The following is a 23,941-nucleotide window of genomic DNA, read 5'->3' as shown; positions in this document are numbered from 1 at the left end:
TAAACATGGCCAACGAAGCAAAATTTGTACATTCCATTCATTTTTAGATTTTAGATAAAACTCTTTTTTAGATTAAACAACTCTTACGAACATTGCTCGAATACGTTCTACTGAAGAAATATCAAAAAAGCACCATTGACATTGTCCACAAAAGCAAAGGAAGCATTCTTTGTTCTCCACAAGAGTTACTCTGAACTGGGCGATCTTTTTTAGAAATAAGTTGCGTCTGGATGGCATAACAAGATGAAAAGCACCGCTCGTACCATCGGTCAACTGCTTTCACCCGGTCCATATCATCCAATATTTATGTTGGATATCAATTCCCTCCTCGAGAAAAATTACGAGAACCAGAGAGACGTGATGGGCGCGAAGCATTTTTTAAGGGACCAGCCTTGTAGGGCGATTTTTGACAATGGAGGAGTTCAACTTAAAATGGCAGCACTATTTGCCTTGGGTCTTCTTGGGGAATTAGGAGCCATGGGTGCACATTTGCCACCCGAGGAGACGAATAGGAGTCTTTCAGGGCCGAAAATCGCGCCTGAAACCTGGTCCCCAGAAGATTACTTACTTCCACTACTTTACTCTATTAATAAAGTTCTCAAGAATGAAAGTAGGAATTGGTTCTCACCGTTTTATGCATATTCATCCGCATTACGTTTTCAACCTATCGCCCGAAATATTCAGTCGGTCGTCGTGGTCGCATTATTCTAAGAATCAATGGTTGGAGAGAAGATTGATGATTGCATAAAATAATGACAGTGGTGCAAATTTACTTTACTTTTAATTTTAGTTGCGTTCTGATAGCTTATAGTCAGTCAGTGATCCAGTCAAAACAAAGTTCATCATATCTTTTCGTCAATACCACGAGCATATTCTACCATGTCGCATCTTCTGTCGTTTATTAAAACACACACAACAATGGAAGAAGTCATTAGGTGCCCACGATAACACTTCGCTATCATCGTGCGCCGTTATATTCATGGAATATTTTTAATATTGCATTACATGCGACAAAAATATAACACTAATCCAGTGATTAAGTCTAATGTGTACCCTTTTCAGGGTTACTATCATACTACACAGTCACATAATATTAAAAATAATGCACGCGATCTTTTCAATGCATATTTTCGTTCTCTTCTGACGCGAACTAAGTTTAACTATTCCTGCTAGCACCCAGGGATTACTATTACTGCTTCAAATTATTTAATAATAAGGATTTAAAAGTGATATTTATCATAGTACCTAACTAAGGTAATCACCACTCGTGCTGTCCCAACAGCCTAAATAAATCTATGTCATTATTAGAAATAATAACTTTTCAACGGTGGTGAGGCTGAAAACCTATTGAGGCTTGAGTGGCCAGATAGGGAAGGTAGGACATTTTTAAACAATCTGTAAATATGAATGATGTCTGTTAGACATAAAAATTACAGTTAATTTACAAGTCATGCGCCAATATAGTCAAGGAAAAAATAGCTGCATTAATCGTAGGGTGCACATGAAACCAGCTCAACCATCATACAAATACGATGATCATGTGCGGCTGAACCGTTTGAAGTATTAATAAACAGTTCTGGTAGCGGCTAACCTGATATAAATATTCGAGGAAGTTACCTTCCGATAGCATATCATAAAACGGGTATTCATGAACTTGATTGAGGTAAATCATGACAGACATTGCTATTTGTCTATCATCTGTAGTTTTGGAGCAGTGGCCAACAAAGAGGGTGGTTTCCTATTATTTTTTATTGCCTAAATCGAAAGATTATTACTCCTGGAGTACGTATTTCACGCTTTTAGATTTTTTAATGACGATATCTATTTTTCACGATTAAATGAAAAGTGAAAATTTTCAAGCGCGCGAAAACGCGACGGGTAAGTATGAATGCCGGGAAAACTCCCGTGTGACGTCGTTCTGGTTCCCGCTGCCGCAACTGAGGTGACCTTGGGGCGAGGCTCTGAGCGCTGATACGACGCAGGATACTAGCAGGTAGCAGAGTACCCTGCAAGCTGGTAGCGCTTGGCTTAAATAAGGATTATTAATACCTTATCAAACGAGGAAAACTTTCCGACCTTAGCCAGTTTTAATAGGTGATTATTAAGACATGTTTCCCTGAGCTCTGTGCCTCTTGCATGCATTGGTAACCTCAGACGATGTGAAACTCCTATCTACTCGTATAGAAACTAGGTCCCTGTGACGTCACGTGGAGTGGAATCGCATGAGCGCCAATCTGGCCTTTTTCAAATGAGGTTAAAATTGACCATTGCCATTCGTTTAAACTGGTATTTCTAAAACCAAATAATTTGTATATTATGAAAACCCTTATGGTGGGTAACGAATACCAATCAATGCATTTCGTATTCTTTGATGAAGGAAACTACCCTACTACCGCGGAGCTAAAACGCGATATATGTATATGTGCATTGAATGAGGAAGTAGGGCCATTTCATCTCAAATCAGGCAGATAGTGCAAAATCATGTCAGGTGACCATCACCGATTTCTCTGAAATTTATACATGTGAAAGCAGTATCCTTATGATGAATAACGATGACTTTATCTCTGCTCAGAACTGAACCGTCATAAAGTTACCGCCCCTTGAACATATCAGTGTCAGGCCTCAGAGTAAAAAATGAAAAATCACATAAATGCTGATTACTAAGGAACCATGGCCCATAAAGCAGTGATTATTGTTTTATTTTGAAGAACATTCATTTATGCACATTATGGCATAACTTGCAAGTCATTTGAAGCAATAATAAACAAATAGAACTTGTTTAAACAATAAAAATTAGTCATTATTTAACAATTTATTACTAAAAAAGGCCACCTTTTATTTTCTTTAAAATTTCTCAGCAGGTAGTTTAAATGTTCTGCTTTCAATTAAAAAAATAAAAAAAGGTAGTATTTTTATACTTTTTGTTTTAAGGCATGTCAAAGTTAGGCATGTTTACGACTATTTTACACCAAGATTGCATACCTTCAAGGGGGGAAAAATGCCGTTTCATTCTACTTAGCATTCATAACAGTGAAAAGTTCATATCTGAATGATTGGTTACATCTATTGGCTGAAAGCAAGTCCAATCTTGTTTACTTCCATGGCATCCAATGTGTGCAAACACCCACTGCTACTGGCTGGAAACGGTGAATGAATCGCAATTTGCACAGAATATTTTTCAATGGCAGTTCACATAAGTCTTTCTTCTACTTTGGGCCATGTGGAACATTTCGATGGACCATGTGGATGCATAAATGAGACACTAATGTCATTCTCTTCTAAAGACACTGCAGTGATTTTTGAAATCAGGTTTGACCAGGTTTTTCGGAAACACACAATGAAGTCATTCATGGTGAGATTTTGAGTACTGTACGTCATTATATCTGAATTTGTTAGTGTCACAGCCTGTTTGATTGTATGGATTACAGAGCGAGCTTTAGTTGTCCCGTGTCTGTTAACTACCAAGCATGAAACTGTTGATGCCATGTATAGGTGCACCTTTCACCCAATAATTTTTTTGTCTTCATAGGGTGGTTTCCTTTTATTGTTCATTGCCTAAATCGAAATATTATTACTCCTGGATTACATATATCTCGCTTTTAGATTTTTAAATGATGATATCTGTTTTTTGTGATTAAATGATAAGTGAAAATTTTCAAGCGTACGAAAACGCGACGGCTAAGTATGAATGCTGCGAAAAGCCCGTGTGACCTCTGGCTGCTTGCTGCCGAGCATGGCGGTAGCGTAGAGTTCCTTGCTAGCAGGTAGTGCTTGGCTTCAATAAGGATTATTAATACCCTATCAAACAAAGAAAATTCTCTGACCAAAGGCAATTTTAAGAGGGTATTGTCAAGGGATGTTTCCCGGAGCTCTGTGCCTCATGTATACGTAGGTAATCTCAGATGATGTAAAACTCCCATCTACTCGTATAGCATCTAGGTCCCTGTGACGTCATGTGGAGTGGCATCGCATCGGTGCCCATCTATCCTTTTTCAAATGAGGTTAAAATTGACCATTAACATTCGTCTAAACAGGGATTTCTATAAATCAAGTAATTTGTATATTGTGAATACACTGAAGGTGGGTAACGAATCGCAATCAATGCCTTTCGTTTTCTTTGATGAAGGAAAATGAAAGGAATGAACCCTATTTGGCTAGTTTAACATGTGTAAAATGCAAAGGTTTGATATTTGGCAAGGATATACTCACATGTTGTACAAAGGACTTGTTTGAATTTACTTGCCACAATTGAAATATCTCAGGTTTCAGTTTGTGTCATAATTTTTGACCAATTCTTGCAACTCTATCAGATGGACCCTATTCATGTCCTGTTGCATTGAACAACCACCAATGACTTTCTTCCTGTTTAAGACTTTTCTCCAAGTCAAATATCTGAAATGTTTTTTTTAATTAGAGGCTGACTTTTCTAAAATAAATGATTTATTTCTCCATATGATATCATTTTACTCTATTGTTCTTCTATTGATTCATCCTAAGAAAAGCATGTGCAGTGTCCTGTTAGAAATCATCTGAAGTGCCTGCATACCTTAGTTATTATATTCCACACAGGTTAATATTGATATCTGTACTTTTTGCCAGTCATACGGTTGTACTTAATCTGGAAGAATCATACTCCAATTCTCGGAAAAGTTGAAATGAAGCACCAACTCCACACCAATTAGTGTTACCAACTTCTCTTTTTGAATAGCTTCCCTTTCTTTTTTCCAGATATGGTGATGATAAACACCTTTCTTGGTTCAATCCTAAACTTCGGCAATGAATTTCTCTGAATGAATGTTTTGTCTGAATGATTCTCAATGGCAGTGAACACATCTTGCTGATTAGGAGTTACACAAGAACAATCTTTATCATCATCCAAGTAAAATGAAAGCACAATGTAAAATTGAGCACTATGAGGAAGAGGATGCCAGCCGTATACATCAGCATTGCCCCAAATTCCGAGTTTTTTTTAGCTCTGCATGATATGTCAATCGTATGTTTGGTTGAAACTGGAAAAGCAGCCAATTTATGTTGTTTAGATTAACTTGTGGAAAAGAATGATAAAATTTGAACATGGTCACTCATAGACATTTCACTCTCGCTTCTTCAAAAACTTCTGAGACATTATTTTACCATGAAGTACATATTTGACATTTATCACTTTCATTAAGTTAGTAAATTCTTGCCTAATATGAAACTTGCATTTTACACATGTTAACAAGCTCGATTTAGACAAAAAAATAATTAGGTGAAAGTAGCACCTGTACATGGCATCAACAGTTTCATGCTTGGTAGTTAACAGACACGGGACAACTAAAGCTCGCTCTGTAATCCATACAATCAAACAGGCTGTGACACTAACAAATTCAGATATAATGACGTACAGTACTCAAAATCTCACCATGAATGACTTCATTGTGTGTTTCCGAAAAACCTGGTCAAACCTGATTTCAAAAATCACTGCAGTGTCTTTAGAAGAGAATGACATTAGTGTCTCATTTATGCATCCACATGGTCCATCGAAATGTTCCACATGGCCCAAAGTAGAAGAAAGACTTATGTGAACTGCCATTGAAAAATATTCTGTGCAAATTGCGACTCATTCACCGTTTCCAGCCAGTAGCAGTGGGTGTTTGCACACATTGGATGCCATGGAAGTAAACAAGATTGGACTTGCTTTCAGCCAATAGATGTAACCAATCATTCAGATATGAACTTTTCACTGTTATGAATGCTAAGTAGAATGAAACGGCATTTTTCCCCCCTTGAAGGTATGCAATCTTGGTGTAAAATAGTCGTAAACATGCCTAACTTTGACATGCCTTAAAACAAAAAGTATAAAAATACTACCTTTTTTTATTTTTTTAATTGAAAGCAGAACATTTAAACTACCTGCTGAGAAATTTTAAAGAAAATAAAAGGTGGCCTTTTTTAGTAATAAATTGTTAAATAATGACTAATTTTTATTGTTTAAACAAGTTCTATTTGTTTATTATTGCTTCAAATGACTTGCAAGTTATGCCATAATGTGCATAAATGAATGTTCTTCAAAATAAAACAATAATCACTGCTTTATGGGCCATGGTTCCTTAGTAATCAGCATTTATGTGATTTTTCATTTTTTACTCTGAGGCCTGACACTGCAATGTTCAAGGGGCGGTAACTTTATGACGGTTCAGTTCTGAGCAGAGATAAAGTCATCGTTATTCATCATAAGGATACTGCTTTCACATTTATAAATTTCAGAGAAATCGGTGATGGTCACCTGACACCCCTCTGCCTGATTTGAGATGAAATCCCCCAGTATATAAAAGTGGACGAGAACTAACTACAGTAGTTAGAGCTTTCACGAAAAAAACGTATTATTCAAAATCGTAAAATAACTTTTAAAACTGATTGTTAGTTATTATTAGCCATAAATGGGGAACTTGCATGAATTTTTTTTATTTCATAGGCGGACAGAAAATTATTTTCTGAATACAACAAAGAAAACCGCATGTAAATCTGAGTTTTCCTTCGCGAGATATTTAATGATAAATATTACGAATTTTAAAGCGCGGGAAAAACTCCCTCACCCCCCAAGCCACTGCCGACGAAGCCTCGATGACGTCAAAGGTGCCTAAACATCACGCGAAGCTATTGTTGTGATTGTTTGTAATAGTTGCCAGCAGTTGTGAGAGCTTCGTTTGTTAGACGTGTTGAATATTTTATATTTAAAGATAAATATCCGACGATAGAGGCTAGGAAGCCCTCGTATTTTGCATTATTTATAATATTAATATCTGAGTAAGGGCATAAAATATAAAACTGGAGCAGTTAAACCAAAAATTTGATAATACCTAAATAACATCGTTGTAGGAGTCTGAGCCACGGCCATTGGAAAGGGGATACGTTAATTGTAAGTTGATGTTATCGACGGCATATCATTCATTTAAGTATGTAATTAGAACGATTTTGATGTTTACTAATGTCCGCTTAGCTTTTATATACAATAACTTCATCCGTTTATTCGTAGGTACCGGAGAATTCGTCGTTTAGGACTGTCTGTGCTTGTATTATGAGGTGAATTCCAGTCAATGCAACTTTTGCTCGCTGATTGGAGACATCTAGGAACATTTTTGTGCCAAAATAGTGTTATTTTCAACGTGACATCTCCCGTTAAGCTACTGCTAATAATCACAGTGCCAGTGGTTGTAATGCACAAAGTTTGACAAGGTTGAAAAATATCGGCCATGAGTTATCAGTGTTCCATCGTGATTGAATTGTAAAAAGTGCTACTACGCTATCGATAAATGTCTAACAGTAGTGTAAAAATTGTCAGTGGCGTGCTAATCTCCGTTGTTCACCGTAGATATGACATTTCACGATCACGCTATTGAAATAAAAACTGTGTGTGAAGTTTGTTATTCCATTATTTCAACGAATAGTAGTGAGAAATGTCACCTGTGTCACTTGTGTGGGATAATTTAAGGGTTTAAATCAGTGAATAAATAGTTGTATTCATCATAACGAGTTCTGTTATTGTAAGTTGTACGTGATGAATATAAGAATGTGATAGTGACATCCAGTTTTTGATAAGAGTATTTGCCTATTTCCCACTATATTATTATGGTATATGCTAGTATATTGTTTATGGATTTACGTATATTATTGAAATAGGTTGTAGCTTGTGTGTGTGTTGGCAGCGGAACCGATTCGCGATCTCACATGTGGATTGTGTGCAGACTGTTTTGCTGTGAATTCGTACCGTAGGGCGGATAGGACTACCTTCTCCGTTAATCCGGCGTTGCCAAATTCAACAGCACAGCTTACTCTAATGTCAACAGAACAGCTTACGATCGTTATCCTCCAGTATTACAAGTTTCTTTTACAACTCGATTTGCCGCCGACGTATAGCAATAATTTGTCTTAACAAATTCCATGAGGGTCGTGGCATCAATTTTTGGTGTCCTAAAAAAAGGCTGGTGTCCTAACACCCCATGCCACACGCCTTTTAGGCGGCTTGCGGGGTATTATGTAGACGTAGATGAATTTCAGGTGTACTATTCGAACGAGTGGCAACGTTATCATCCATTTTTCTGATAACGAAAACATACGAAGTGAAACGCTTGTACTTCATCATCCCGATGCCGCATTATTAATATCCCAAGTAATAATCTAGGCACAATAGCAATAGGAAAACTTTCCCAAGAATAACAGAACAAAATAAAGTGACGATGAGCGGCTAAATACTCCCTCAAAACAAATTTTACACCATGCGCTCAGCGTATTTCCCTACTCCCTACGGTTGTTTAGGCACCTATGACGTCACGCCTGGCCTCGGCAACGCTCGGGTGTCTTCGCGCAGTGGTCGGCTCAGAGAAATTTTTCTCGATTTTAAATGCAATTTTTTTATTTCTTTTGATGTTGAATGGAGAAACTGAAGGTATTTTTGCGAGCTAATGTATCCATTTGACTTATTCAAAATAGTTTTTAGAGCAATCTACGACCCATGCAAGTTCCTCATTGTTTACATCCTTATACACAAGCCATTTCGGCGGGAAGCACTCATCACGGACTATATCAAGCGCGAAATTTGAAATAATCAATTGACACGATAATCAATCATAATCGTTGTTGATATCCAGATTGAATGTACTTACAATTCCTAAACGATTCTAAAATAAACACTTTCCTGGTTTGCAAGGGGTGCATATGAATCGGCTGGTCAAAGTTGAAGGTTTTGGAAGATAACCGTGCAAAAATAAAGTTCTTTGCGATTTTCTTCCAATTAGGACGTCCATAATTTCGTACGTCATGGACATCCGCATGCATCTCGCGGCTCGTCCTTTGGGCCTTTGAGCAATACGTCGTCGTGGACACGGTAAAATGGAATTAACCTTCCCCAGCGATTCCTACTGAATCCCTTGGACGACACTGCATTGAAATAGTGTAGAGAGAGCCCGCGGTACCGTAGGGATAGCAGTGGCGCCGACTCCATGGGCCCTGAGGGTGCCCGAGCAACACACCCGAGCCCCTTCGAAAATTCCTTATGGGTGTGAGGAAAAAATGTGTCAGGCTTGTCGATTTTCCCCGGAGTGCCCAGAGATCGAGATTCGAGTTATCAGGGTTCTAATGTCGACCATATGACTCTTCTAAAATGCTTGAAAAACTTAAAACTCATTACTTATAAAATTTCCCGGGGCAAGATCCCCGGATTAGGCCTCCCCAATATTTTTTGTAAGTCGGCATCCTTTAGGGATAGGTAACATTTAACAATAGGGAAATTGCATACTTTTTATAAACAGTATGCTGATATACTACAGTAAACACTTAGTACCGCAATATACTTTTTTCCGCTTAACATTCAGTTTTTACCCTAGAAAATGACTCCCAAAAGTCTCCCGAGTTTCGCGGGCTAAAAAATACCGCCCCCACTAATCTTTGGCCGTGACGTCATAGTTCAGTACGAGTCCAAGATCCAAGCCCAGTAACTGCAGGTTTGGAAGAGCCACGTTGCGTTTAAAGGAGAACATGGCTGAAATAAGGAAAAATTACAAGTGGTGCATTGTTCCTCGGTGCAATAACACCCCAGAAAAAATTTTCGTCTGCATTCCCACGGAGGAAATTAGAAGAAAAGCCTCGATGCATGCCGTCTGTCGGGATAAGCGTTACGGAAAAATAAGAGTATAATAATCGGAATGATAAACCCGTGCGCTATGTGAGCGAAGATAACTTTAATATAAATAATATTTCCATATTTCATTGACTGAATAACTTGAAACTGAGATTTTTCGATAATTCGGCCGCCGTAGAATAAAAACTCAACTTCACAACAAAAATCGAGATAGGTGTTTCTCGATGGTTATGATGGACTCAAATTATTTATGGCACTTGTTCAATTTCAGTTACGGAAGGACATAGAAAATTCCATGATGTTTAAAATCAAGAGAGGAAATATGAAAATACAGAGCAACGTTGATCCTCATGCATTCGAGTGCCAGCCAAGAAGACAGCGTTTTCTTCTACTGTCGGTGTCAAAATGATGTGCCGCAGTACTTTGCAAATTTATACCCTGGCTTCACTGCATGCTATAATAATGAACTATATGTCATTTTAAAGGAAATTTTATCCTAAATTCTGATTTATTTTATTACAAAAAAATTGAAAAATGTATAGACACGGCCAGTGCAATATAAATGACTCCGCGCACCGAAAAATTAGCCGTTTTGTCAACTTCATGAACTTTGCAACTCAACCTAAGGAAAACTACTACGTCTACAGCATTCATCTTCCACATTAATTTACACTCGTCAGTGCGGATTAATAAAATGGCTTTTGGGTATTTTTAGAACTTATATTTTGTTATAAATTAATGAAAATATTTAAACATCGTCTTGTCCCAAAGATAAAGGAAGTTGTAGATGGAAAAAGAATGGAATCCAGAGGTGGTCACAAAAAATGAATCGCAGCATTCTTTGATTTTATTCTACGCCGGCTTGCTTTTCAGAAAAAGTTGAGTCACAATGAGGAATGTTCCGCGGCCCTTGATTTGGAAACTGTGGAGATAGAGGAAGACGTGTGGATCAGCAATTTCCATTCAGTTGGTTGTCAGGATAAACCAAGGATCCATTTAAAGGTTGTTAGGCTATCGTATAAAGATAGGACTGATGTGCACCACAGGGGAATGGGATGTTTGAGGGAAAGTCAAACCCAAAGTTGTCCAAAGAGTGTGCAGTTCTATGTTGCTCTTTCCCAGTTAAAACCAAATAGAAATTGGATTGGGATGATATTTTCACCACGGGTTCCAGTGATAGTGAGAGTGCAGGTGATCATGGTCATCGTCGAAGGTCATCCCTCTATAGGATTTCCGATACGGAATTTTTAAGTGACAACCGATCGCAATGACGATGAGCTCGCCTTTAGAGTAGGTTTCAGATATATCGTGAGAAAAGCTCCCAAAATGTATTAAAGACTCTGTTTGGAAAATATTAAAATTTTAATGTTACTTTAGGAAGGCCTTCTAATTACAAAAGTAACTTATTAACACCTGAAGACGTTGTATTTATTATATTAATCGAAATGCGATTGACCGATTCTTTCTGCAGAATAGGAAGTGGTTTCGGGGTTTTGAGTTACAAGATGGTAGATTGTGTTGGAAGTTCGTCTATATTATCGCTACTAAATTGAAACATTAATAGTCTGGCTTCCTCAGAGATTCCTGTCGCCCTCCAGGCAAGGTATTTTTAAGTTGAAAGTATCATCGACAGCTTCGAGGTGGAAATAAGTTCACCGTAAGACTCTCTACCGGACTGCCAAAAGAATACACATTTCACATGAGTATACGCTTTCGCCAATGTTATACGCAAGTCTCACTTTGTTATGAACTATACAACATTTCAGATGCACATCGGTTGGATCCTTTAATTGCGACGATGTTGCCCGGGCGACCACCATATCGAATTCCCATCGTAAAAAATGCCCCAGATATGATACGCTAAATTTTTTTTCGCGTATAGAACCCGATATTCACTTTTAACATTGTTTCTTAAGGGATATATGTTTCGATTAACGTCATTTCGTTTATCGTCACATTTTTCAGGAACGTTAAACGAGGACTCACTGTACTGGAACTAAGAAATGCCTCACAACCAAGCCGTCGCTTGTGTCCAAATGCCTATGCTGCTTCCTTCGCTTCCTCGTACTGAACTATGACGTCAATTTGCCGCTAGCCAATCATCGGGCGTTTTCGAGTCCCACTCGTATTTGAAAATTCTCTTGAACTTTAATGAATAAAATATCGCTAACGACATCAAAAAGTAATAAAACCTTTTCACTGTGAAACGCAAACATGTATTTCTACATGATTTTGGAGCTCACAACTGTTTCTGAAATGTATGCAAGTTCCCTATTAGTGCACGCCCTTATTAATTCTATTATCCTTCAGCGAAAGGGAGAGGTAGCAAAAATAACATGATCAATGTTAGATTCTCCAATACGAGTGCAGACCTCTAGGGGATTTCCGGTATCTTGAGTATACTAATTGACCTATGTAACGCACAATATACACGGAATATGGATAATTTGACCATGTAGACCACACAATAATGAACCGGCTTCCAACGTGTACTCCCTACAAGTTCTCATACCTCCACTTAGTTTAAAATTGCACCCTGTGTGGTGGAATTGATGAGAAATAATTATCAAATCTTTCTCAAAATATTTTCATGTGGAATAAAAAATGTATAAGAAAATTGTATGATGACATATTCTGAAGGAATCAAGCCCCCGGTAGGTCACTAGTCTTTCTGCTCCCGCTACACAAGTTTTAAATCCAGCGCCTTCACATAACAACGAGAGCTCAACAAGAAACTTTTCCATCGTTATGAATTTAGCCAGCATATATGAAGTGAAGGAATGGACCTTAGAAGTTGATGAATTATTTAAGGGGCAATACTCACGCGACGTATTCCTGCCGCATCTTCCAAGTCTGCTCGCGATTTAAATTTTGAAATATGCTGTCCATGGTCTGTTCGCTTCCACAGAGTTTACAAGGAATTCCCAGCTGGTACTGCAGTAGTGTTCTCACACAGCTGAGTGCATGGTAAAATCTCAGGCAACCGCTGCGGACTTCGGGATGTGTTCTCGGTGAAGGCACGACAGCGATGTGATGTGAAGGCAGCCTTCCATGTTCTGATCGGCAGGCAGGGGAACTCGCAGCGACTCGAAGCGGCAAAGGGCAGCAGTGGAGGCAGTGGGGTTCCTCGATTTCCTGATTTCCGTCCATAAATCCATTCGAGTTCTGTTATTTCCCTGAAGATGGCATTGCGCTGCAAAGCTACGAGTGATTTTCAAATGAGCGCGCAGGAACGTCAAAAATGCTCAACTCTGGCAATTAACAGATTTCGTGTTTTTTACTTTCAACTTCAAGCAATTTTGCGGCATGGATAATTGTTTATGTTCACTTATTATTCTGATTTTGCCTGAAATGGTGACTTAGAGGTAGTACTCCTCTAAGAGAGCAGCGGTGCCTACATAATTCCGTTTTCAGTGTTTTACTGCTTCATTACGCATAACATTTTTATCGATGTCTGTGGAAAAGTAATGACGAGATTGTTTGACTGGTAGATAGAACAGTTGGCTGAACTCTACCCGAAACCATCCAAATAAATCTTTGGGTTTGAATGGCTAGTGAGTGGTATATTTTTTTGTTATATTACTTGTGAAAAGTGTAAACATATTCCATTCTCATTAAACACCGTCGTTTAAAAGTCAAAATATCCTAATAGTTTAAAGTATATCTTGAATAATTCCCAATGCACAGAGAAAGTTATTGGCATGGCTTTTGAAATTTTGAAAGTTTTTAACGGTAAAAAATTAGCCGTGAATGGAAATGAAAAAACCTTAGGCTGTTCAGAATATTTCACCCTGATTAAATAAATGTATAGAATGTTTTTGCTGTGCTTTCTATTTTGAATTCAAATTCACGATGCGGAATGATAATAGCATCTAATCATTTGTTAGGAAATCCAGTAAATAACTCGACATTCTTTAATAATCCATTGCAAACATGTCGCATTTGGCATTTTCATGCATTCTGTTGCATTTGATTTTCAATTTTGATCGATGCAATGAAGAACTGCCGACTATGTAGTGAAAGGGGCATATTTACGTCGTGTTTTTCGTATTTTAACACTCATATTTATCGCTCCAACGATGCATGGTTATTCATATGTTACGTGCAGAAGGCTTAAAAATGAAACTTGCGCTGAAAACACATTGAAGCGGAGCTTGTGGAGGTGTTAAATCGTTCTTTGAAGACTTTCTCCGAGTAAACTTAATGATGAGTGGATGCTATTTTATTTTCTTCTTTCTCAAAATTAAATCTCAATTTACTTCTGGTTTATCCATGCTCTTTACCACAGTATGCCGAAAAATTATTTTTTATGTAAATTAAAAAATTTACGATTCTAAAAATTAGTTACAGGAACGTTCTTTGAAGCATCATTTTGAACTCTAGGACAGATGATAATACTGTTTTGTTTCAATATTAAACATGGGAGAAAGGACGGACGAAAAAATATAACGGTGCAGTACTTCAAGACGAACTGAGATTTCAGCTGAGATTTTTTTATGTAATTTTAAGGATAAAATGCCGGAATTGAACCCGAAATCAGGAATAATGATAATACTGATTCGAAGCAGGTCAGATGATGGTGCACTTCGGGGGACAGAGCCACTATAAAAATCGAATTAATGTAAAAGTCACATTTATTTACCTATCAGCTCATTTCACGTCAGTATTCCTTTGCTTATAAATGGGTATATAAACCTAAAAATAAGATGATTCCTCCGAGAAATTATTGATTGACTACTGAATCAGATGCGACTTCACTACCCTGAATAGTAGGAAAGAGAATTACTGAGCTAAACGAGAAAGGTGTAGTTTTCATGTATAAATATGTATTACATGGGTACTTCGTGGCAGACGCGCAGCTAGGCATTAAGGCTAGGAGGGGATTTAGGCGCAACTAATACTGGGGCTTATGTAATACCCGCCAGGGTAAGCGGGAGCTGCGGGAGCCCCTCCCCAGAACATTTTTAAGATAAGTGGTCCAAAATGGAAGTGGCACAGCGATTGGGGGGGGGGGTTTGGGGGATAACCCCCCCAGAGCTCAGAAAATATTTTAAGTTTAATCCATTTTTCTTAATTGGATTGATATTACTTCCAGAATAGTGTAATGATTAATAAAATATCCCTCCGAAAGCCGTAAAACTCACCGTTTTGAACCATTTATCTTAAAATTCCGCAATTTATTAATCTCACACATAAACCGCTTATCCTGGTGGGTATTCAATACCCCCACACACCCCGATATTAGTTGCACCTAAACCCCCCCAGCCGCGCTCCTAGCTGCGCCCCTGCAAAATGGTGAATATTACGGCTTTCTGAGGGGTATTTTATTAATCATTTCACTATTCTATAAGTAATATTTATTTAATTAAGTAAAAGGGATTACCTCTTAAAAAATCTGTGTGCTCTGGGGGAGGGGGGTTTATCCCCCAAACCCCCCCTTGCTGCCTCACTGCTTCGTGGAATACAGGCGGGTTAGAGGATATACGTAGAATAAAAGACAATTGAGTTCTAAAATATACTCATCCCTTTGAGAGATTTTCGATCTACTTCCACAGATACGAAAAAAAAACTGAATTTTAAGGATATGTATTGTCGAGAAAAAATGAAGATGATCTGAATACATACGTGTTATAAGAAATAAATAGAGAAGATAAGGACAAATTGCCCTAAACTTATGCTCATACCACTTCTTTTCATTTATTACTGACGGGGATGTGAAGTTATCGTAATAACGGGGAGTGCTTGTAAAGGTAAATCAGAATTACTTAATTTGCAATTACTTTGTAATACAGCATCCACAGACCATATATAGCAGCTTTTGTACTTATTTAATATGCATTATGTGCTGCGTACTAGTTTGGGTTCATACCACACTAATGGCTGAGCTTGTGTCGCCAAGTATGAAATCTCTGTTCATGGTAGATTATGGTAATACACAATTCAAAAATAGATGTGAGTTTCTATTTGATCAATGGATGAAATCTATTTTTATTATTCAAAATTCTCCATAAAGACCTTAAAAAATTCCTTTCTTCCAACCAAAGACCCATTTACGAGGGAATAATGATTCACCTGCATAATTTATTTTTTAGAAATTCGTAAATACCGCCTTGACTGTACGCATGTAATTTATAGCTTTTTCGTGTTTCTCCACTTCATAATTTTATATTGAAAATTTAGGGTTAATTTTAGAAATAATTATGATCGAAACTTGAACTACTATTGTTTATATTACTAAAGCCATAATTTTTCGCATATCCCATTGTTGTGTATTGTTGTGTTTAGCGTAAATAGTTACTCTTTTGTTTACAATGTCAGGGATTAAGCGCGGGTGGAAATGTCTGTGCTTGGTGGCTTTGTTTCCTTGCATATTATTAATGACACATCCTTTATTTTGAGGCCTAGGCACATCTATTGGGGGGTATTATTATTAAGAATCAGCATCTATGGAAGTAGTACTTAATGGACTCGTCTTTAGCTCCAAGTTTGACTCAGGGAACTTGGCCAGAGTCGAACCAGTTACGCCTATTAAACGAGGTTTTTTGTCGTTTCTTTGATGCTGGTAGCGTCTCATGTTAGACTTTTTATTAATTGAAACCTCTCTTTTAGGAAGGGTCGGAAATGACGCGACTGAAATGGAATTCAATATGTGGACATGGGTGGATGCTGCTGACACAGAATTCAAGAATTCTTTCAGAAGCTGGTTCTACTTTTCTGTGAAAGGTATTTTTTGAGCTATGTGAAGGAGGTCCTATAAATATTTGGAATGGGTCATTTTATGTCGTGATTTTAGAAGTGTATGGATAATTTTGGTGAAAATGTCTAAGTATGTGATTACTAATGATTCTAGTTTTTTAATGGTGCGTGACTAAGAAGTTTTGCATCTATCGTTTTATTAGTTGTAGATATCAATGACATTGTTATGAATTCATGGATTCTCAGCTGCGAAGTAAAAGATATTTTATTTGCATCTCTGAAAATATTCTCCCTGTATTTATTATATTTTAAGTTTATTTCTGTTTTCTCTTCGGTTCCTTTTCCATTCATTTGAGCCAACTGCCCTCTTATTTCATGGTTATTGTGTATTAAATTTGAATTGGGCATATGTCACTCCTTGTGTTGAAGTATATCTTCATGATATTCTAAAGGCCCATAATATCATGTTGAAGTCACACAGTAAAACCCAGTCAAAAATTATGGCCACAATGTGGCTGTACTCATTATGGCCATAGTATGTTGCCATTATGGAACCAGAATGGTTTTGCCCCTGACCAAAGTGTGGCTTGCCATTAAGTGGCTTTAGTGTGGATAGCCACACTATGGCCTAGAGAAGGCAGAGAGCTCGGAAGGAAATGTTTGTGTCCTTGCGGAGGTTTCCTCCCTCAACGTCAATGGCTGCAGCTTCTGATGCGAGGTCGAAGACTGCTGATCATCGGCAGAGGCTGATGAATAGGGAATTTCACCTCTTTCAGGTGGCATCGACTACCGGCCAGCATGCAAAATTTTTTGTTTTACTCCTCGCTTCCGTATCATCTGCAATAAATACATTTTATATTTTTGTAAAAATTCCGATGAATAACAGGATTAAAATAAACACTCTCGGTGAAATAGGCCAAAGCTGAAATGCTGCAAACAGCTTTACTTATTCTATAGGAACTAAATATTAACAATGGTGAGACTAAGAATTGAGAGCAACCATAAGCCATTGATTTCATAGTTATCGAGAGAATAAAAGCAGTTTTATAAAGCAACTCCATAGAATCACTTCTTCGCCAAGCCATGGGATAATGTGGAAACAGTTATTTGCAATTATTTTAAGAATGTTTAAAGGTGCATAATATACATATATCAACAATACATGTTATAAATAACTTACACTCTTTCCGTAAATAACTTTCTTCAATCTCGTAATATTGCCGCTTGTTGATCCCCTCACTGCTTAGGAGTTGCACTGACAAACAAAGGAAGGGTGCAGAAGTTAGAGATATGTTACGTTGCACAAATAAAATGTAATGGCAATTTCAAATTTTTATTAAAGTTTAACTAATCTCAGAACTTCATGTATTAATTGAATAAAACTTATTAACATCAGACAATAAACGTTCGAAAAATACTAAACTTGTAAAAAGAAAAAAAGGAAGGATGGAAAAAAAATATTTATATTCTCGCAAAGCATTATAAAAATGGAATAAAAAATTAATAAACACACCTAATTAAGTTCCAGATAGTAAATACATATATAATAGTATTTTTTATAATAGTATTCTACCGATTAAGGTAGGTTTCCATGGAGTACGCAAGAAATGATCAATACATATGATTTGTAAAATAAAACTCAAATAAAATTTGTCATACGCATTAAAAGAAATGAATAAAAATAATAGCATTCAGTACAGGGAGGAAAATGAATGGAAATTGGCTTACCTTAAGGTAAAAGAGAAAAATTTCTCCCGATCCTCCCAGGAAAGGTTGCCTGAGGCGGTGTTCACAAATGTGCTGCTAGATCCCTTCTGAGCAACTTAGGGGTGCCGAAGGTCATAATAGAAACGAAGTGAGCTCTTAAAGAGGGCCCGGAACCCACGGGGTACGCATGACGTGATATCGCGTCATCAGCACCAGGGGATAGCGCACCATGACGTGATATCACGTCATGCCGCACTCAAGATGTTAATGTGGATTTTAGGATATGGATAGGTATGTGGATGGTTAAATATAGAAAAATTTATTGGTCTGAAGTTGTTTCAGGGCAAGAAATTCTGGAAAAAATTAGGGGATTGGTAGAAAAAATAGGTAAGAGAAGTCAGGGAGTTCAATAAACATGAAGATCAGCCAAAGCGTAAATGAGGAAATAATAAAGTACCTCTCCATGTGTTCCCTTCAGTATGGCTTTTGGTTGTCCTCAATTTTATGTGAATGTTGCTGTAGTTAATGGTTTCATTATGTCACTCTAAGCATGTAATATGTATATCGCTGCAATTGTTTATGAAATCTTTTACTAATGCACCCTGTGTTGTGTCATGTTTTCCTTGTGGTAAAATATAGTGCCTAATGTCAGAGCACTGAATGATTTCAATGTTGTCTAGTGACTTCAATCGTATTGTTCTTAATTATCTATAGCAAGGGTGTTTCAACGTAGACCTAGCATGAGGAATGACATGGAAACTGCAGGGCTGAGGTTTTATTTTTTATGAGTTTGATTTGTTTCAGTTTTTATTATTTTCTTTGCTTGAAGAGCTGCCCAATCTGTAGTATCTTGAAGTCTGACAGACAGCCAGCATAATGCAACTAAAAATCTGCTTTCATTATTACATATCTTATGTACATAATGTGACACTAGACTGATGTCAGTAGTAATATTCAGTCGTGTATGATGATTTAACTCATTCCTAATCATGTAATTTTTTTCCAGGTTTAAAGCATCCCTCAATTATTAAATGCAACATTAGGAACCTAAACCGGCACAGTAAAGTATTCACTGATCACATGTACCCTGTTTACATGATACAAGGGTACCAAAGATGGCAGAAAATAAAAGATAAACCCGCATTTACGGTATGTTTTGCTCAATGTGAAAAGTAATTATTTTATTATAAGTGTATTCTAATGCCTTAAAAAGTCCATTTTAAAACTCTTTAGCAAATTCACCCCTGAATGTTATTGAAGTAAGTTCCAAGAAGACAATTTTACTCCATAAGTTGTGAATTTTTTAGGATGTTCCACATTCAGTTGATAGTATGGGTTGTTATGGAGATTCGTTTCCCATGTTAATCTCCATAAGGCTGGGATCGCGGTGTTATCAATAGCAGCATAAAAATTAATATTGCACTATGCACTGATTAACCCTTAGAGTGCCGGGGAGCGCTATCGCACTCCTCCTATCTCTCGCGAAAAGTGCCAGAATCACGAATGCGCTCCTCCTGCAATTTTATTCTTCAAATTATAAAAATTAACTAATATTACCAAAGATTCGTCAAATAATACAATTAAAAGGTGAAACCACGTATAATAAAGATTTCCTAAAGTTTTTGAATATATACCTTTAGTTGTTTTTGAGACCTAACTTTTATTCCTAACCTACTGCAAAATCAGCAAAAATGCCTCGGCACTTTTAGCGTAGTACCTAGAAAATCGGTTGTGACTCAAAGGGTTAATAGTATATTATAATGTAGAAAGAAATGCTGCTGCAAAATTCATTGGTGTGAATAATTATTACATAAAAATTATAGCAAAGGCTATGAAAAACATTTCCTTAAATTTCCGTTACAAGTGTGTATTTTTTTACTTTATCTTCCTCTGGCAATTTTTGTCTCACTGTTTATTATATGGAATTGAACCTTCTACACAAAATTCTTTAGACCATTTTCTCTTTCAAGGTCATTACAAATTTTTTTGTAATTGAGGAAAAAAAATAGTTATACTGATGTAACACCCTTTAGGACAAGAAAATTTTGATTTTTGTGAGGTAAAAAGTAGTCGCCTACTAACTTACGTTTCTTATGATGAAAGTCCCTATATGCTGCATATCAAATTTAAAGAAAAGTACAAAGTTATTTTTAGTGAAGAAATCATTTACTCATCTTAATTTTGAAGGAAGTTACAAGGTTTTGATCTTGAGAAAAAATATTATGACACCTCTAAGCCGAACTTCTCTCCTTGCCTTGGGCAGAAAAGGAGATTTTTGTCAATCCATAATAGGAAATATCCTAAACCTCCCTATCTACCTAACCTAAACTATCCTTCGCTAGATATCCTAAACAGAGAATATTCATTCCTTGTTACAGCAATGTTATTATTTTAATACATTGGTACATGAAAGCAAATATTGACGGCTTGGAAATAAGACGCAAATTTTTCCTTGGGCCTTTCAGTCTTGCCAAGGAAACCAAGACAGAAAATACAGGCAAATAGGAGTAATCATCATTGAAAGGTTTTTCATTTTTCAGAAGTCACATACTTACAAAAACGCTTATAACGATGTGGTGATCGAATGGTTTTTGGGTTTCTTGATGAACTTTGGATAAATGGGGTTACCAACTCGTTTTAGATTTGGAATGTTTTGGATTTGTTGCTACATATTTTAACCCTTTCACTGCTGTTTAATCTCCGAAAATCTTCTCCTCACATGCGGCGAAAATGTTAAAATGCGTTTCGTGGGCCCATGGAGCAGGTACTTCCAGGATGGGTTTGGTGCACACTCCGAAGGGTCGAGCGGCATGTTATAATGCGACATGAGTTTATTAAACTATTAATTTGTCTAATTAATCAGCTAGTTTAGTTAATTTATTATGATTTTTAAGAATTATAACAATTTAGTTACAAATATTTTTCACAGCCTCGGGCGACGCTGAATGTATGTCTTTTAGTAAGTCCTATTAAAGAAAAGTCCTATCCTCTTGCGGATAGTATAACAACAAGAGCTTTCAAGATAGGGCAAGAATAGGAACATTTGTGAAAAATAAGAGTAAATCAAAGGAAGAAAATATAAAAAAATAGCATTCAGAAAACTAAAAATTTTAATTTCGTCGCGAGTATAGAGTCTATATCGCCGACTCATGGCACAATAAAGTGGCATGCAGTCCAAATTAAGCGGAGAATACTCTGGGATATTCCTCTATCGGGTTCTGTTCTTCAAGATCTGCCCCAATTAAGCGGCTGCCCCAAGTAACCGGTGGACCCATTAAACGGAATCTACTGTACTTAAACAGGCTATTTCAAAATACTGGGAAGTTAATTAACACTTCTATGGCTTATTTGTTGATTTTAGTAGAGCTTATTATGGTTGAAACTGGGGAAAATTGTGGGAAAAAATGGAAAGCTTTGGAATTCCTAGGAAATTCATTGAGTTAGCAAGGCTCAGTGTCAAAAATAGCAAATGTAAGGTAAAAGTTGAAAATGAATAGTCCACAAGCTTTGAAGTAAAGACTGGTGTGAGACAAGGAGATGGGCTATCACCTATACTTTTTAATTTTGTATTGGAACAGGCACTAAAAAAAATCAGGAAAAAAGACTTATGAATAAGAATAGGGAAAAAGATACCAATGCTCGCCTTTGCAGATGACTTAGTTTTGCTGTCGGAAAATAATGAAGACTTAAGAATCATGACGGAATTTCTGATTAAAGAAACCCGTGAAGTTGGTCTGATAATCATTGACGATAGAACCAAATTTATGTCCTTCAGTCGAAACCCTGATAACTCGAGAAACATTACAATTGATGATCACATTTTTTGAAATAGTGAATGAATTTAAATACCCTGGTGCCATAATCAACTCAAACAATAGTGAATCATGTGAGATACAAAACAGAATAAATTCAGCCAATGCCCTGAACAAACTGCTAACATCAAAAATTTTATCCATCAGAACCAAACTCAGAATTTATAAGACCATAATAAGACTTATCTTTCTTTATGGAGCTGAATCATGGGTTATCGACGTGAGAACGGAAAAGAAGTTAATTGCCTGTGAACATAAAGTGTTAAGGAAAGTTTTTGGTCCAACAAGAGATTACGGAACCTGGAGAATAAAACACAATAGGGAAATCAGGAACCTTTTCAACTCGCTAGACGTAGTAGCCGAAGCCAAGAGATGCAGATTGCGATGGGCAGGGCACATAATACAAAGACAGCAAGAGGCCCTATTAAAACAAGTCTGGGCAGAAAACCCTGATGGCTCCTTAACAGATATTTTCTTCGATAAAACCAAAAATAAACATTTACCCAAGAACTCCCCTCTGAACTTGGTCTGATGGGATTTTTAACTTTTTTAAGACCTTCATATTAGAGATGTGTAATTTCATTTAGTAGAGAAATGTGATGTGTATCCTTAGATTAGTTGTTAACATTTTCATGAATTTAGTTTTTGTTCATCCACAGGATTCAGGAGACAGTGCTGTTTTGACCTTCACTCATCGGATCGAGAGTAACCAGAAAGTGTTCTTTGCTTTGTGCTACCCTTACCCCTATCGTGACATAATGAGTTTTCTGGACAGAATAGATGCCAAGTATAGTTCCATAAAAAAGAAAAGTTTTGATTGTGAAGAAATATACTATTATAGGGAGTGTTTGTGCCATTCGTTAGAAGGGCGCAGTGTTGATCTCATCACAATAACTTCAACGTGGGGAATATCGACTGAGCGTGAGCCTCGATTTAAAAACCTGTTCCCAGATGTATCAGTTCCTCGTCCACACCGCTTCCCTAATAAAAAAGTCATATTTATCTCAGCAAGGGTGCATCCTGCTGAGACATCTTCTAGTTTTGTACTTGATGGAATTATTACCTCGTTATTGAACAAAGAAGATCCTGGTGCTGCCCTCTTGAGGAGGAAATTTGTGTTCAAATTGATACCAGTGCTCAATCCTGATGGTGTGGTCAGGGGTCATTATCGGACAGACACTCGGGGAATGAACTTGAATAGGGTCTATGGGAATCCATCTTTTGAGCTGCATCCCTCCATCTATGCTGCCTGCACTCTTCTCCGCTATTACCATGGTGGTATTGAGAACGTGGACAACTTGGACGTACAAGAGAATGGTATTGGAGCAGAAGACAGCGCAGATATATTGGTAGATGGTGAAATTCCTTGTGTGGAAGAGGTCAGTTGATTTAAAGGTTGTTGCAAAATATGTAGAATGAGAGGTAACATGGGCATGACTGGCCTATATGTCACTGTGACTCGTTTATTTTCAGAGTAATTGTGTGGCAGGTGGGGTTCAGCCTCGTGGATTCTTTGATCAAGGTTTGTTTTACACACCATTTTTGTGTTTGCTACGTTAATTTTTTATGATCTGCTAATAATTTTCTCGTTTGATAGAAGTTATACATAGTTGTCATTGCAGTAGTCACAGTAACAGGGTGTTTATCAGCATGCTCATGGAATTTTGTGTGCCAATTGTGGGTGTATGTTTATGATAAGTTTTAATATATGCTGTTGTACTTATCCTTCATTTTGAAAAAAGTATCAGGTATCATATAGGTATTTTATATCCATTTACATTGGAGCCTTTTACATTTTGTCATGTACTTCATTTGCATTTGAGTTTTATAGTTACTTTCAAATTTAGTTTTGCACCCAAGCTTCTCAATTTCAAGGTGTCTGAGGTTTAGCTAACGTGCGTAGTTAAAGTGCTTAATGGAAGGTGTTCACAATTGGCATCCCAGTATGATATACACTTATTTTTTATGTATACTTTTCATCAGTTTATAATCTTATTTATTCTTACCCGTTATTTTTTACTCGAATTTAAATTGCTCTGTCCCTTTTTTTCCAAGGAATATAAGTGAGTAATCAGAAGATGATCCCTAATTTAATCTTGTGGAAACTCCT

The 23,941-nt window shown here is 37.0% G+C and overlaps 2 protein-coding genes across 2 annotated transcripts in view; one reads left to right on the top strand and one right to left on the bottom strand.

Moving 5' to 3' along the window:
* The window catches only part of LOC124171745 (ethanolamine-phosphate phospho-lyase-like), a 68,631-nt gene extending 55,910 nt beyond the window's left edge, over positions 1–12,721 (bottom strand). Inside the window, exon 1 of the mRNA XM_046551022.1 lies at positions 12,441–12,721. Within this exon, the coding sequence (XP_046406978.1) occupies positions 12,441–12,505 (65 nt within the window). The 5' untranslated portion in view covers positions 12,506–12,721. The remainder of the gene's footprint in view (positions 1–12,440) is intronic.
* A 3,219-nt stretch (positions 12,722–15,940) lies between these two features.
* The window catches only part of LOC124171416 (cytosolic carboxypeptidase-like protein 5), a 37,204-nt gene continuing 29,203 nt past the window's right edge, over positions 15,941–23,941 (top strand). The window contains exons 1-4 of the mRNA XM_046550589.1: positions 15,941–16,153; positions 16,226–16,339; positions 19,026–19,168; positions 22,491–23,210. Of these exons, the coding sequence (XP_046406545.1) occupies positions 16,063–16,153; positions 16,226–16,339; positions 19,026–19,168; positions 22,491–23,210 (1,068 nt within the window). The 5' untranslated portion in view covers positions 15,941–16,062. The remainder of the gene's footprint in view (positions 16,154–16,225; positions 16,340–19,025; positions 19,169–22,490; positions 23,211–23,941) is intronic.

The sequence above is a fragment of the Ischnura elegans genome, chromosome X (assembly GCF_921293095.1).
Source record: "Ischnura elegans chromosome X, ioIscEleg1.1, whole genome shotgun sequence".
Classification (NCBI taxonomy): domain Eukaryota; kingdom Metazoa; phylum Arthropoda; class Insecta; order Odonata; family Coenagrionidae; genus Ischnura; species Ischnura elegans.
The sequence above is the reverse complement of the archived record's forward strand: the minus strand, read 5'-3'. Positions and strand labels throughout refer to the sequence as shown.